Source organism: Zalophus californianus, chromosome 16, assembly GCF_009762305.2.
Source record: "Zalophus californianus isolate mZalCal1 chromosome 16, mZalCal1.pri.v2, whole genome shotgun sequence".
Taxonomy (NCBI): domain Eukaryota; kingdom Metazoa; phylum Chordata; class Mammalia; order Carnivora; family Otariidae; genus Zalophus; species Zalophus californianus.
The window spans coordinates 61,859,140-61,875,404 of record NC_045610.1 but is presented as its reverse complement, the minus strand read 5'-3'; the positions used below and the strand labels follow the sequence as shown (position 1 = coordinate 61,875,404).

Sequence of the window (16,265 nt, the reverse complement as noted above, 5' to 3'; positions counted from 1 at the left end):
GGGACTGGACTTGGCCTTGGGCTCCAGTCTCCTGGCCGCCAGTGACGAAGTGATACTTGGAGAAGCTGTGTGTACTAAAAATGTCTGATTAAGACAGCTAAATCAGGCATTGGCTAAGGTTCACTTTACTTAGCAACTGGCTTTTCCTGTGTGTTTGGGGAATGTGCCTGGCTCCGTTCTAGAGAGGGTGCTCTGCCAAATTATATCTCCGTCACGGGAGGATGTGGCTCTCACAACTGTACGAAGCAGGAAGTTAGTGCTCATTCAGGAGGGTTTCCTCAGATTGACCCTGTGGTCTTGCTTGGTGTGTTCAACACAAGCAGCGGCAGTTAGGGGAGCAGACGTGACAGTCTGATGGGCGGATGTGTTCCCTCCGGGCTGCGAGGCCGTGTGTGGGCCCGTCTCACGGCTGCTTCAGGAGCTACAGAACTTCCTTGCGTGAGGCCCTGGGCCGGCCTCCTTCCACCTGCACCCGCCTTTTGACGCGTCTGTCCTGGCGTTTCCCGCTCCTCTGTGCGATCTGGCACGTGGGCCATGGTCGGGTGCTGCCTGGGGCCGCCGTGCCTGGGACAGTCCATGTCTTCTCACACTAAGACATATGCTGTTTGAAAACCAGCAACAAAACAGCCCATGTTTTGAGCTATTTCTTTGGGCACATTTGTGGTGATTTTCCTGAGGGCATTAGGTCATGAACGCCACAGCAGAGAGGCCATGGCCCCGAGAGGCTCTGCGAGAACCCAACCGTGCCCTGTGCCTCCATAACCCCTATGACAGAGTCACAACCGGCCACATGGGTGGGGCCACTTTCCAGTGTCCACAGTTACGGCACAGAAAGAGAGGAGACTGACCCAATCGGGTGGCACATCATTAACAAGTAATCAGTATAAAAACTAATAATTTTTGCCTGAAAAAAATTATTATGGAGATATTTTGCATTTTTCGGGTGCTAAATTTTGAAGCTGCATTTCAGTTCAGAGCAGCCACGTGCTCAGGAGCCATGCATGGCCCGTGGCCCCATGCTGAGCAGCACAAGCCTGAGTGCTTGACTGCGGGGGTCCAGGATGCGGTAAGGGTGAATCCCCACACTCTCCAGAGCCCCGACCTTATCGGGCTGGGTTGGTCTTAGCAAATTAGTGCCGGAGCTGGACTCACATTCGGGAGCATAAGCAGAGCCCCGCGGTCGGCAGATCCCTTGGTCAGTGTGTGTTGCAAACAGAAGACGTACAAATACAGCTCCTGAGTTCTAGCGGCTTCTCCTGTCGTTGGGGGGGCCTGCCACACTCGGGGTGCATAGGAGCAGTGTTGGGGAGTGTAACAGGAAGTCCACACAGAATGTCCCCCTGGTGCTGCTTGAGGCCCAGGCAGGTGACCTCCAGGGCTGCCAGCCACTCTCCCACCTGGAAAGTCAGAAAAAGCCTCAGTGACAAGTTCCTTGCTGGCTGATGTCCTTTGCCTCTTAGAGTAGAGTTGCTGACAGATGGGTGACGAGGAAGGTTACATTTCAGGAATCCAGATGAGGGCCCAGGTGTTTTGTGTCCATCCAGCTTCTTGGTGGCGTGTGGATGGGAGTGTAGCCGGAGGAGAGCCCTCGTGTCCCCCCATCACGTCAGACACTTGGTGCTGGTGCGGCACAGCGGCCGAGGCCCAGACCCTGTGGGGACACAGCTCCAGGGCAGCGCATGCTGAGGTCCATCTTGGCAACGGTCCTGGCCTGCACTTGGTCACTCGACCACCCTGCAGTACCAGAGCGGGGCGTGCCGTCTGGAGCGGGCTTGGGCAGCCCCCAGGCTGAGCCAGTCCCGGCCCCCGCTCCTGGCACCTACACGGTGTGTTAACTGGATGTGTCCTGAAGTTCCCAACGTCGTGTAGCCCTTTGTGGTGTTAGAACAGGTACGAGTCAGGATGAGTTTGATGAATCGTACTAGAAATAATTTGTTGAAAGTGTATGAAGAAAAATGGTCTTTTTGCAGTGGCTAAGAATCATGCCGGAAACTCTATCAACAGACTCTTCCTCCTCTGGAAACGTCTGGCACCAGGCAGCTTCCAGGCAGGTCGGCAGCAGAGCCCAAAGACTCTAGAGGCTCACTAGCAGCCTTGCTTTCCTCCGGAGACGGCGATTCCTTGCCTCTCCCTGTAATGATCGGGCTGCAGATGGGGTGAACCCCAGCGGCCTATTGTGCCACCCATCCTGCGGCTTCCCTGGGCAGTATCTCTAGGTGTCTTCTCTAGAGCTCTTCTGGGGAAACTGATCCAGGTTGTGGTGATTCTACCAGGTAGTGTGAGGGTTTCTGTAGAACCTCGTCTTACTGTTGAACTTGAAGACATGGGTCTGCACGTTGAGGGGCTGCACATTGAGGGGCTGCACGAGGTGTGGCAAAGGTGAGCCCAGCGGCACCACCCCAAGATCCCCATGGCTCACTGTCCTCTGCACGTCTGGTGCGGACTTGGCGTGTTGTAGGTGTTTAGTGGGCACCTGGATTGGTGGGATGGACGGGCGGGTGTTTCTTCTCGGGTAGGAAGGAAGTCTCCACCCTGATCTGGAGACACTGGTGTGTGGGTTTCCTTTGAGGGCGGCACGCATGTGGGTATGTGTGTGTTGGAAAGCTTGAATGAGCACCACACCTACATTCACACAGCTTCCCTTCTTTGTGCAGACTTCGGGAAGATGCATCAGCTCTAAAATCCGGCTGGGATGCCCAGATTGCTCAGCTGTCCAAGGAGATGATCTCCAAGGACCTTCAGCTTCAGTCGCTGCAGGGAGAGGAGGTAGAACTCAAGGCACATCTGGCCAGATGCCAGCAGGACATCGGAAGGTGACTGTCCCCACAGCTTCCCCGAGAGCGGTCTTTTCCCTGCGTACCTCCTAGGGGCCTGGCGCTGTTCTGGGCGCTGCGGGTACAAAAGGGAACAGAATCAAGGCCCTGGCCTCGCATCCTATTGAGGGAGAAAGACAAACAGGAAAGAGAAGAAGAACATCTGGTCGTGAGAAGGGAGAGCACGGGGACGGGGTGATGGAGGGTGGCCTTTCCCCGGGAACGGGCCTGGGTCCGGAGCGAGCACCACAGCAGCATTCTTGTTGCTCGGTCCCGTGTGGAAGTCGCTCCTTCATGTCTCCTGTGTGATTGCTAAGGAACGCCTGAGTAAAGAACGTGTTCTCTCTCTTGAGGAGTAATTTAAATATAACAAACGCACCTGTTTCAGCTGTACGGTCGGTGAATCTTGACCAGCACGTACACCTCTCAGCCACCCCTGCAGCCGAGTTGCGAACCCTGTCCCTGGCCGGCTGGCACCCCCTCTCCTCTGGCCCCAGCCCTGCGGCCGCCCCGCCAGCCACTCCGCATTCCGTCTGTGTGCACTTTGCATCTGGCTTCTCTGCATGCTTGTTGCACGTTTTCTATGTTTCTGTGTCAGTTTGGGGAATTTGTGTCTTTCAGTGAGTTTGCCCGTTTCGTGTCATTGTTGACTTTATTGGCACGGAACTGTTCGTGGTGTTTCTTTATGTTTCCCCAGCGTGCGCAGAGCCTTCGTAACTGTCTCTGTCCTGTTTGTGATCAGTCTAGCTGGACGTTGTCGATTTTACGGATCTTTTCAAAGAGCCAGCTTTTGGTTTCATTGACTTTTCTTAGTTGTTTTCTGGGTTTTTAATTTCATTGACATCTACTCTTAAAAGATTATTTCCTTTCTTCTGCTTCCTTTGGCTTTAATTTGGTGTTCTTTTCACAGCTTTTAATGGTAGGGTCCTTGATTATTATTTTTGAACCATTCTTTTTTTCTGAGAAATGTAAGCATTTAATGCTGTGAATCTCCTTCTGAGCACTACTTCGCTGCGTCCCACAAATTTTGATATTATTCAGTTAAAAATACTTTCTAATTTTCCTTGTGATTTCTTTTTTGGTCCATGGTCTGTTTAGAAATGTGTTGCTAAGTCTCCCATCATTTTGAGATTCCCAGATATCTTTCTGTTACTGATTTCTGATTTAGTTCTGTTGTGGACAGAGAACATATCCTGTGTGCCTGCTCCACGGGACCCAAGAGTGGGGAGCACAGGCTTTCCGGAACTTCATGGTCATGGGACAGTGCTGTGGCGGTTCCTGACATTTTACAAAGTATTGGCCCTCCGTGGACATTTTAAAAATAAACAACTCGGGGGTGGCTGGGTGGCTCAGTCGGTTGAGCATCCGACTCTTGGTTTTGGCTCAGGGTGTGATCTCAGGGTCCTGGGATCAAGCCCCGCGTCGGGCTCCTCGCTCATGGGGAGTCTGCTCGAGATTCTCTCCCTCTGCCCCTTCACCAGCTTGTGTTCTCTCTCTCTCTCAAAAATAAATAAATAAATCTTGAAGAAAAAATAAACAAGTGGGCTTTCACCACAGTTTGCGAAACCCTGTCCCACTGCTGTGAGCCTTTGTGTCTGAAGATGTCCCCATGTTTGCCTTTTTGCGTGAGTGCTGATTTTGCTGGGTTTAGGATGCTAAATTCCAAATCACTTTTTCCTTGGATTTTTAAAAAATATTTTATTTATTTATTTGACAGAGAGAGAGACAGCAAGAGAAGGAACACCAGCAGGGGCAGTGGGAGAGGGAGAAGCAGGCTCCCCGCGGAGCAGGGAGCCCGAGGCGGGGCTCGATCCCAGGACCCCGGGACCATGACCTGAGCCGAAGGCAGACGCTTAACGACTGAGTCCCCCAGGCGCCCCTTCCCCTCGGTTTTAAACCCATTGTGTGTTACTTTATTATTGCTCTAGAACAAATCACTGCAAACTTAGTGGCTTTAACAACGCCCATTTATTATCTCGGTTTCTGTGGTCAGGAGTCTGGCTCGGCTCAGCTGTGTCCCCGGCAGAGGGTCTCACTAGGCTGGGACCACGGTATCGGCCAGGCTGCCCTTTCCTGCCAGGCTCCTCAGGCTGGTGGCAGGGGTCCTTCCCCGTGGCTGTGAGCCGCAGAGGTGCCTGCAGGCCCTGACAATGTGGCCTCCCGGCACGGCAGCTACTTCTCAAAACCAGCAGGAAACGCCCTCCGGTGGGCAGGACGGGGTCTCGTGTGGCCTCACCTGCTCAGGGGCGCGCCCATCCTGTCGTGCACACAGCCCGCCACCCTTGGGGGAGAGGCCGTCCAGAGCCCCCCAACCATGCGTTGCCCCGTGCGGCCAACGAGAAGCCGGGGGCCCATCTGGCACTCACTCTCTCTCCCTTAGGCTTCTCTTTCATCTTGGAGCCCAACACTCCACGCGGCGTCTGTGCGTGTGGTCCTGTACAGCTCCCCTGCCTGGTGCCTGGAGAGCCCTTGTGGTCCGAGGACGTGTGTCCCCCCAGTTGTGCAGGCTTTTCTCCTTTGTCTCCTCCGTTCTGATCTCTCGGACCCGCTTTTAGGTGGACGTCGGTCCTCTGAGCTCTGGAGGCTTTCTCTGTCCTGGTGGCTCCAAGCTCTCCGGCTCGGGCCACTGTGCTCTCTGGTGGTCGCTCTGAAACCTTCTCACATTTCTCTGCTGGAACCACATCTCTTTTTTCCCCAAGTTTGTTGGCTTTCTTCCCTTCCCTTCTTACGAGTGGGTTCTTTTGTTTCTTGAGTCTGGTCTTCCGTGGTGCTGGTTTCCTTGGTGTCGGGAGTCCCTGCTCCTCTCTGAACCGGAGCCTGCCCGCAGGTGCCCTGTCTCCTCCGTGTCCCCACTGCAGACTACTCCCAGCTGCGCCAAGCATGCCCCGTGTCCGCGAGGGCACGCGAATAGGGCCAGCCCACAGGGGCCCCCGAGGGCCCCGACGGCAGGGTGGTAACGCCCTCCCTCCACCCCATCACCTGCAGCACACCTTTGCTCTTCGTGTGCAAGACATTGACCTCCGTGCTTTTCCCGTCCCCGGAGGTACAAACAGCAGCTGTCCGTGGCTGCGGAGAGGGAGCGGGGCCTGGAGCGTGAGAAGGTGCAGCTGGAGCTGGACTGGCGGCAGCGCTGTGATGGTGTGGAGAGGGACCACTACCGCAAGTCCGAGGACCTCATTCAGGCCCTGACCGAGGCGCGGGATCAGGTCTGTGTCCCCAGGCCCGTCAGGTTTCGTGCTGCACTGGGAGGGCCTGGGAGCGCCCTGTGGCTCATGGAGGAGGGCTCTGGGCTCTCACCGTGTTGTCGTTTGGATTGGAAGATGCCGAGCCTCACTGAGCCACGTGACGTGTAGCAACAAAGATGAGAGCAGCAAAGGGTGCCCCTGTCCTGCGCATAGTCTTTGACGGCATCTTAGTTTTGCTACGTTGGTTGTTTAACTGCCCTAACTGACCAGTGCTGGGAGGGTCCGTGGCCACACCCGAGCCTGGTGCTGCCACTCAGCCGGCCCTGACCACCGCGTGGTCCTGGGCCCCGGGGGCTGCTCGCTCACGTGTCTGCTGTCTGCTCCCCAGGAAGGACCCCGAAAGTTGGTGCTGCTACAGCAGGAGCTGAGGCCCACATCTCTTCCCAGGTTGCTGCCAAGCTCCAGGAGACAGAGCGGACGCTGCGTGACCAGGAGGTGGTGCTGAAGGCCTTGACCCTGGAGAGAGACCAGGCCGTGCAGGCGTTGAGGACACACGGGCTCCTTCCTGAGAAGGAGGTGCAGGTCAGTGCTGCCCCTCTCCTCCCTAAGCCTTGCCTGGGAAGGCCCACGCCCCAGCGGCCCGCTCCTTGAGCCTTCCCTCAACAGCGGCCGTGGGAGAACGGGGCCACACAGAACCCAACTGGAGGTCGGTCTTCTCAGCCGTGTTCCTTTCCTGTGTCTGTCGGCACAACAGGGGCCAGTCTGGCCCCCAGAAGAGCTGAGGTGACTCCGTGCTCAGACTCGTCTTCATATCTTTAGCTCTTGAAATCTCAAAAACACCCACATTCCAACATTCTGCCGTACAGATGGGTAGTGTACCGTTGCTTCCGTGGCCTCCACAGAGCTGTTGTGGGGGTCACTGTGGGCCATGACCCCGTCCGCAGGGCCTGCCTGAGTCAGGCAGGTCCGCCGTGACCTCTGTCCCGGCCCTTCGATCCTGCGATGCTGAGGTCGGTGCCGTGGCCCGAGACACAGGGACCCTGCGGAATGGTTTGGAAGGAGCAGGGCCGGGCTCCAAAGTCCATGGTCAGAGGAGCAGGGTCCGTGAGAGGCCCGCGGGCTGACGGGTGGCCCCGAAGAGACAGGTTCCGGTCCTAACCGCCAGCTCTTCGGGATGCGACCTTACTTGGAGGGTCAGCATGAGGTGGGGGAGCGGGAGGGGCACGTGGAGGATTTTTCCAGGCCCGTGAACAGTTCTTGTTGCGTTTGACACACAGTGAAACACACAGATCTTCGGTGCACACAGGTCAGTGTGTTTGCCATGACTGTGCCCATGGGGCCCAGCCCCCCAACAAGATACAGAGCATTTCTGTCACCCTGGAGGTTCCCCTCACCCCTTCCCGTTGGTCCCCGTCTACACCCCAAGGGCAGCAGCCGCTCAGACTTCTGGCTTGTCACAGGGACCCGGTGGGTAAGGTTTCCTCCAAGACGATGTGCTGGCTGTGTGTCCAGAGCCCAGCTCCTAACCAGTGTCAAGATATTTGTAATTTGGGGTGCCTGGCCAGCTCAGTCTGTAGAGCACATGACTCTTGATCTCAGGGTCGAGTTTGAGCCCCACGCCGGGTGTAGAGGTTACTAAGACGTACGTGTATATATGTGTTCCTAACTTGTCCTATAACCCGTGTGTGGGACCCAAGACCTCTACTTTTTCTCTCAAGAATTGTAAGTTCTGGTGCAGGCTCGGAGTTGACATCTGATGATCCTGTCTTGGTCATTCGTGATAATTGTCAGAACCCAGGAAAATGACCCAGTGTCTGTGAGGACAGCTGGGCGGGAGCCACAGCCTTGGAGAGGACGTGGCACATGACCACAGAGGCTCCCTCAGGCCTCGGCAGCACAGGGTAGTGGGAAGGCTCAGGGGCGGGATCCATGGGCGGCAGGGACACCAGTGTCCTTCCTGCCACATCACTGGCCACAGAGCCGGATCACTTACCCACTTTAAAAATTGTGAAGAATGCTTCCTGTCCTCGTAGCTTTGTCGGTGTCGGGGCTGATTTTGGAGGACATGGTATACAGTCAGACGTCCGGAAGGAAATCCCAGGGTGCAGCCAAGGGCCCTCTTGTAATGGAAGCCTGCGTCTCTCCAGGAAGGACAGAACCAAGGGGCTAGAATTTATCCCAGAGACACGCGTCTTCACACCTGGTGTCTGAGCCACCGACACACAGCCATGGCCATGTTCTCCCTGCAAAGATCTCCTTGCTGACGGACAGCCTCCCAGAGCCTGACACTGACCGTGAGAGGCCCGCGGGCTGACGGGTGGCCCCGAAGAGACAGGTTCCGGTCCTAACCGCCAGCTCTTCGGGATGCGACCTTACTTGGAAATAGGGTCTTTGTGGGTGTAACCAGTTCAGATGAGCTCACTCGGGAGCAGGGTCCTGATCCAGTAGGACTGGCGTCCTTATAAAAAGCGCAGCATGTGGAGACACAGGGAGAAGGCCAGGTGCCGACGGAGGCAGACACGAGAGTGACGTGGCCCCAGACCGAGGGACACCGAGGAGCGCGGGTCCACGCTAGAAGCTGGAAGAGGCAGGAAGGGTTCTAGCCAGAGTCCCCAAGGGAGCGTTTGCTTCCAGCCTGAGGCACGTGCCCCACAGTCAGCATCACAGGAAGCCCCAGCTCCCCACATGTCTCACCTCAAGGCCCCTGAGGGAAGCCATGTCGCTGGGAAATCTGGGAAACGCAGCAGGGGAGGCGGCTTCCGGGGCAGCGCCAGGGGCTGTGTGTCCAGTAGTCCGACCTCTGTCCTTTATGAAAAGTCACTCACCCGGTTAAGTGCATGGAGGCTGAGCAGAGACCACGTCAGTCCCCCAGTGGTGACGGCCCCAGGCTCGGAAGCCCCGGCCCTCACGGTACGGGTCGCAGGGCAGTGCACAGCCAGTGCCACAGAGGTCACCACGCCATGTCACAGAAGAGACCGTGGCTCTCGGAGCTGACTGGGCTGCCCCGGGGTTTGGGGGCTGATGCTGCCATTCCGTCCTACAGATGAGGGAGCCAAGACCCTGAGAGGGGTGTTCCCTGCCCCACAAGTGGCAGAGGGAGCATCCGAGCAGGGCCGGGCCAGCGGCAGGTCCCACGTGGCTCTGCTGTGGGGTCTGTGCAGGAGCAGCTGTGAGGTTTTGTGCGAGGCGCTCCAACGGGCATGGGAAAGGGAGGTTGGGGGTTTGCAGGGAAGCAGGTGGCCCTTCCTGTCTGCAGTGTCCGCGGCGAGCAGTGGGGCCGTGGAGGGTGTGACGGGGGGAGGGTGTTGGAAACCTGAGGTCTGTGTTCAGTAGAAAAAGAGCTAGAAGTGAGGCGTGGCCACTGCAAGAATTCAGCAATCTCCGTTCAGTGGCGTGGCCTCGAGCCAGGCGGACCCCAGGCCCGACCCGGCTCAGCTCCTGCTCGGCCCGGAGCAGGCTTCCCCTCGCGGCCTCCAGGGCACTTCCCGGCGCATGGCGTGGTCGTGGGTTGAGCACGCAGGGGTGGTGTGGAGACAGCGTGGTGGCTGGGTCAGGCCTCATTAGCTCGAGTGTCCGTTCTTTCATCCGTGTGACGCGTCCCCTTCTCAGAACCTTGAAGGGGCTGTGCCCCAGCGCCTGGCCCCCCGAGCACATGGAGTCCCCCGTGGCAGAGCCTTCAGGCAGAGTCTGGTTCCTCTAGTTGCCTCTTCCTGTGGGTCTTAATACGCGTCCCCGTGCACGTGCTGTTTTTATAGAGTTCAGGTCGTGCTAATATATAATTTTGAGGGTTTTTTTCCACTTTTTTTTTAAAGATTTTATTTATTTATTTGAGAGAGAGAGAATGAGAGATAGAGAGCACGAGAGGGAAGAGGGTCAGAGAGAGAAGCAGACTCCCTGCTGAGCAAGGAGCCTGATGTGGGACTCGATCCCGGGACTCCAGGATCATGACCTGAGCCGAAGGCAGTTGCTTAACCAACTGAGCCACCCGGGCTCCCCCCCCCTTTTTTTTTTAAAGATTTTATTTATTTATTTGAGAGAGAGGTTTTTTTCCACTTCTGTGACAACTGTGTTTCATGTCCTTGTAATTCTTCAAAACACAGTGTAAATGGCTGTACATTTGACCATATGGCCCTTCTCTTCCCCGCGGCCGCTGAGCTGGTTAGCGCCTGTCATCCTAAGGCCGTGTCGGAGCTTGGTGGACGCTCACCTTCCCCTCGGTGGGTCAGTGCCGCAGGACTGGGCCGGAAGGAAGGCCTGGACCTGCGGAACCTGTGCGGCAGCCGGGGCGGCAGGGCCGTCGGCAGGTGCCTGTCTGTGGAGGCGGGGCCTCTGCTCGGGCTCAGACCCGGAACTGGGCAGTCGGCCCGCAGGGCCGCGTTCCCTGGCCTGAGCCTCCGGCATCCTGGTCCTCTGCTGGGCTGTGGGCACACACTCGTTTCCTGGAACGCATCTGGTTTTCTGGTTGTTTACAGCCAGCAGCAGGCCCTGCTGCGGTGAGCCCCTCGTGGTCACTGTCGTTTCTGAAGGACGCTGCCACTGACCGTAGGGTCGCAAGGCGGTCGGGGTGTTCCCTTCCTGCACGCTGCACCCCAGCCCCCTGTCTCGAGGGTTTCAGTGGCTGTCATGAGGGGTCAGCAGAAACCTTGCGTTTGTGCCCGTGCACACCACGTGATACCCTGTTTTCCTCTGATCACTTTCGGGAGTTTTCTCTCTACCACTGATCTTTTTTAGCAGTGGGATCGTGCTATGCTGTGATTTCCTTTGTGTTTATCTTGCTTTGGGTCCGGTGGACTTCTTGGGTCTGTGGACTTACGTGTGCATCACGTTTGTTATAAATGAAGTACTTCTTCTGCCGAACCTGATGACTCTCTCTTCGGTCTCCCTCGGTGCTTGAGCTACAACACGTCCTGTTGCCACGTGCTCGCGCTCACGGAGCCCCGCTCTGTGACGTCTGGCCAGCTCTCAGTGAATTTCTCATTTCTCATCTCTGCGGGTGCTGTCTGGTTTTCTAAAATTATCTTCCATTCCTCTTCCTGTTATGTCCCTGTTTTTCTTTAAATCCTTGAGCATGTTTGTGATCATAACTGCACTGAGGTCTTGGACCACCACTTAGCATGTCTTCGTGGTTCATCTATGTGATCGCGTGTATTAGAACTTCATTCCTTTTTGTGGCTGAACACTGTTCCACTGTGTCACGTTTGTTTTCATTCACTCATCCACTGGGGACACTTGTGTTTGCACATTTTGGCTCCTGTGAAAAACACTGCCGTGAATACGCATGTACAAGTTTTTAGCTGGACGTATGCTTTCGGGGTGGAATTGTGGGTCATGTAGTAACTCCGTGTTTAACCCTTTGAGGAGCCGCCAGGCTGTCTTCCCCCACAATGCAGCGGCACATGCCCGCAAACAGCCTTCACGGCGCTGACGGCCCCGTGTCGCCTGCCTCCTTGCAGCACAGTTCCTGCCTGTGCTTTCCATGCCAACTGCCCCCGCGGGTGGGGGGTGGCTTCCAGGTTTCTCAGGAAAGGCTGCCTTTGGCCAACAGCAGCCTTGTCTTTGCGACAACTGGAAGTTCGGTGTTGTCAGTTGAGCCGGGAGGGCAGATGAGTGGGGTGCGGACACAGCCGGCCCTGACGGTCCTTCTGTAGCTGCGAGCATTCTCTTTCTTTCTTGACAGATGCTCCTAAGGCATCACGAGGAAGAAATAAGGGGAAGTTTTCCATCTAGTGAGATCCAGAGGCTCCAGGAGCAAAACACAAGCTTACGAAGGGCTGTTTCAGAGATGAGGAAAGAAATGGAGACCCTGAGTGACCACATTCTTCCTCCTGCCCCATCAGGGGGTCAGGCCTCTGACACAGAGCAGCCCCGTCCAAGCCCAGAGGCAGCAGCTGAGGCTACTGGTGAGTGAGGGCGAGGGCAGCAGGAGGAGAGGGGAGGGCAGGGGGACATGGGTCTCCACTGGGTCCAAGATGGGCTTCCCCTGGAGTCGTATGCATGAACGTCTGCTTTAAAACATTACTTCAAACTGTGGCAGCAGCATTTCCTCGGAGGGAGAGCGTCTTAAGTCTGTGCCTCTGTGCGGGATAAGTGTTTTATTGGTAAGGGGAAGAAGACCGTGAAGGCTGTGTACCTGGCACAGGGAGGTGGCTGGGCACTGTGTCCGAGTGGCGGGCAGCAGGCCTCTCCTCGGAGTGTCCTGTGCTGTAGCCGAGCTGGGCTCCGCCACATGCGCGGTTAGGAGGGGCCCAGGAATGGCCGTGACTGGAGGGCACCGGCTCTACCTCCACACTTGAGACACACTGTGCGCATGAAGGTGCATGAGGGGGCGCTGGGTGTCTGCCGGCCTGTGGAGCCCTCCTCGGTGAGCACCGAGGCCAGTGGCCATTGCAGGGGGCGGGCCGGGGGGCAGGCAGCACCAGCCTGAGTGGGCCTCTGCCTTGGTGACGGTGGAGGGAAGTGTCAATGTGTGTGCCTGTGTGTTTACTGGTTTTTTGGGGGCAGATCACGTTACGGCCCTTGAAACAGAAATACGAAATCTAAAGCATAAATTTAAAACCTTGGAGGAACAAGTAGAAGATGTGTTAGATCCTTCAAAGAGGTCCTCCCCTCACACCGACTTTCAGCCCAGCGTCTACACCTCGGCCGAAGTCCCTGGTAAGAGTCCTTGTCTCGTCCTGTTGCATGCTCTGCCCCAGTAACACTACCTTTGTTTTGACTGAAATATAAACCCTACAGAAAGTCTCAAAATGCAAACGCACAGGTCAAAGAATGGTCACAAAGCGTAGGTCCCTGTCCCTGCCTCCAGGAGTGCCCGGGCCAGGCCGTTGTCAGAGCGTTTACGCTGGTTCACCTCTGCGTGGGCGCCTCCCTGCCGCACCCCTGCTCCGACAGCACGCAGACGCCCCCTCGCCCCGGCTGGGGCGCCGGCTGGGTGGGGGGCCCACCTGGGGGGCCGGGGGGATGGACGCAGGCCAGGCAGCGCCCCCGAGCTGCCCAGCAGGTGGTTTACGAGAAGCGAAGGGAGGAGCAGGACACTCCCCCTCTCGGTCACCCTGTCTCTGCTCAGGAGCTGGCTGGCTTCCCAAAGCTGGGATCTTTTATTTCTTTTTCTTGTGTCACGTTTCTTGGCTGGCATCTCCGGTACGATGTTGGTAACGGCTGGCTTTCTTCCTGATCCAGAGAAAAATTTTTAACGTTTCACTTTAATATTTGGTAAGGATTTGGGGGCTCAGAGTCAGAGTAAGGAAATTGCTTTCTCTTCCTGTTGTTGGCAGATCTTTGTTTTTTATTGTGCTTCTGTCAGTTTTGCTTAATGTGTTTTGAAGCCTTGTTGTTGGATGCGTACAGCCCTAGGATTGCTGTGTCTGTGACGGGGACGGAGCCTTCTGGGGTCCCGGAACGGCCCTCTCTTCCCGGCAGCTCTCCTTGCCCCGGGGTCCACTCCGTGTGCTGTTGGTCACTAACCTGGCCTCCCCCCGGTGGGTGTCTGCTCGGCGTGTCTTCGGGATCCTTTCCCCTTTTAACGTGCTTCTACCACATTTGAAGTGAATTTCTTGTGGACAGCACATAGCTAGGTCAATTTCTGAAATGCATTTTGCTAATATTTCTAACCAGTATACTTACACCGTCCATGCTTGCACTTGTGTGGAGTGTAAGCAGCCGCTTCCTGCCTGTTTTCTGTCTTCCTGCTCGTGGGTCATCCGCACGTTGTTGATGTTCCATTGTCACGGGTCTGTGGTTGCTGAGGGCACAGCTTTGGTGGCTGCGGGACCACGGCCAGCTCCTGTCCACACTGCACAGCCTCCCTCAGAAGGCGGAGGTCAGCCTGCCATGCACGCCCCATGCCCACGGGGCTGTCACAAACCCCGCCTCTCCTACGTCAGGAGCTGCTTCAGGCAGGATTATCGCTCTTGCTTTGAACTGTCAAACATACTTTAAAAAACTCAAGAGGAGGGCGCCTGGGTGGCTCAGATGGTTAAGCGTCTGCCTTCAGCTCAGGTCATGATCCTGGGGTCCTGGGATCGAGCCCCGCATCGGGCTCCCTGCTAGGCGGGGAGCCTGCTTCTCCCTCTGCCTCTGCCTCTCTCTCTCTCTCTCTCTGACTCTCATGAATAAATAAATAAAACATTTTAAAAAAATAAAAAAATAAAAAACTCAAGAGGAAAGGTGGAGTCTGTGACATTCAGTTGGACACCTGCCCTTTGCACGTGTCCTTCCTGCGTCCCGATGTTCCACGTTCTGCATCATCTGCTCTTAGGGCAGGTCTGCTGGTGCCAAGTCTTTCCGTTTATCCGAGAAGGGAAGGTATTTGCTGGTGTCAGAGGAGGAGCTTTCAGCCCTTAATCCAGTGGTGCCACTTCCTCCGAGAAGGCCTCTGCCATCCAACCCTTTCCCCGACCAGTCGCAGGCCGAGTCTATTGCTCGGGGCAGGTATCTGATGGTGCTGTATCTGGACACATGCTTCTTTGGCTTATCATGTTGGGCATTGACTCTGAAGGTTATTGTCTTTGCCAGATTTGGGGAGTTTTCAACCATGACTTCTGCACGTGTTTTCTCGACTCCGTGCTCTTTTTCCTTTTGGGAGTCTGACGACAAAACCCTTGCTCTCGTGTTCTCCCCCCCCCCCCCCCGGGTCCCTGTGGCTCTGTGACTTCTTTCCGTCTGCTTCCTCTGTTGTTCAGATGGACAATTTCTATGCCCCCCCGTCTTCAAGCCCGCAGGCCTGCTGTCACCTCCGTGCTGCTCTGGGGCCCTTCGGGGGCACTTTTATTTCGGTTTCAGTTCTAAGATTCCGTTGTGTTTTTCTTTATCTTTGATTGCTCTGCTGAAACTTTTCTCTTTCCATTGTTTTAAGACTGTTGATACATTCTTGCTTTAGGTTCCTTGTTCCCTATTTAAGACTGTTGATACATTCTTGCTTTAGGTCCCTTGTTCCCTATTCCGCATGATCCCGACATCTGCCCTCCTCAGTGCTTCATTCAAGTTGGGGTTTTCCTGGTTATCGGTGTGATGAGAGACTCTGGATTGTGACATGCACATACCGAGTGGATGCTCTGAAACTCCGATCTTTATGACGTCTGTTTTATTCCCCTTCTGCGCTATCGGGCCCTCCACCTTGCTTGGGCACAATGCACGTCTGTGTCCTGGCCCACTCTCTCGGGCTGGGTCTGAACGGCCACTTGGTCTCCAGAGCCTTTGAGATGATGCTGTTCTGCTGTGCCCCTCCTTGTGTGCCGCCCGAGGCCATGGTCCTGGCACTCCCCCCCCCCCCCGCCCCCAGCAGAGCTCAGCGCGCAACACTTTGGCTGTCTCCATGCTGCCTTGGTTTCCATAGGGGCCCCTCGGGGACTTGGTGCAGAGTTAAGGAATTCCTTTCTCTGCCCCCCCCCCACACACACACCGCACCCTCCACACATGCTCTTCCCAGGAGGGTGCAGGCGGCTGGTTCAGATGAGCCTCTGTCTGCACCAGGCCCACCTGCAGAGTCTCCCGGCCCTGTGGCCCTTCCGCTGCAGGGAACAGGCCTGGCTGGGGCCGTTCTTGGTCCGAGCTCCCTGGTGCATCTGGGTTGTGGCTGCTCCAGCATCAGAGCTGGGAAATACAGGAAGGAAAACGACGTGGAGCCCACTGCGGAGCATCCCCAACCCTGGAGGCCCTGGCCCTTGCCCGCCAGGCCTCCCCTCACAGTCACTTTGGGCTTTCAGCTGCACCGAAGGAGAGGGACGGGGCACGCACATGCTCTCTTGTCCAGAACAGCGAGCTTGCGTTGGTTTTTGAACGTTAAACCAACTTTCCGTCTCTGGAATAAACTCAACACGTGATATATTCTTTTACTGCTATTTTACTGAGAATTAATACGTTTATGTTCGTGAGTGACATTGGCTGTACCCTTTCTTTCTCATGATGCCCATCGTCAAGTTTTAGGACCATGGGTCTGGCCTCAAATGTGTTGGGAGATGTTCCCTATTTCTGTTTTCTGAAAAAGTTTATATTAGACCTATGTTAATTTTTCCTGAACCAATTAATAGAATTCAACTCTGAACCCTTTGGGTTTAGGATTTTCCTTGTGAGAAGGTTTTAAAGTGTGAATTCAGTTTTTTTCACAGTAAAGGACGATCCCGATTTTCTTTTTCGTGTGTCACTTTTTGATACTATATTTTACTAGAAAATTGTCCATTTCATCTAGATTTTCAAAAATTGCCTATAGTATTGTCCTAAGAATTTTATTTTATTTTACTGTAATTTATTTATTTGAGAGAGAGAGAGA

The 16,265-nt window shown here is 55.6% G+C and overlaps 1 protein-coding gene across 7 annotated transcripts in view; it reads left to right on the top strand.

Annotated features, from left to right (window-relative positions):
* CCDC57 (coiled-coil domain containing 57) overlaps positions 1–16,265 on the top strand; it is a 102,623-nt gene that overhangs the window by 28,779 nt on the left and 57,579 nt on the right. For all 7 annotated transcript variants that reach the window (XM_027568138.2, XM_027568141.2, XM_027568142.2 and 4 more), the window contains 5 exons: positions 2,655–2,813; positions 5,857–6,019; positions 6,446–6,580; positions 11,676–11,898; positions 12,500–12,652. In XM_027568138.2, coding sequence (XP_027423939.2) covers positions 2,655–2,813; positions 5,857–6,019; positions 6,446–6,580; positions 11,676–11,898; positions 12,500–12,652 — 833 coding nt within the window. The remainder of the gene's footprint in view (positions 1–2,654; positions 2,814–5,856; positions 6,020–6,445; positions 6,581–11,675; positions 11,899–12,499; positions 12,653–16,265) is intronic.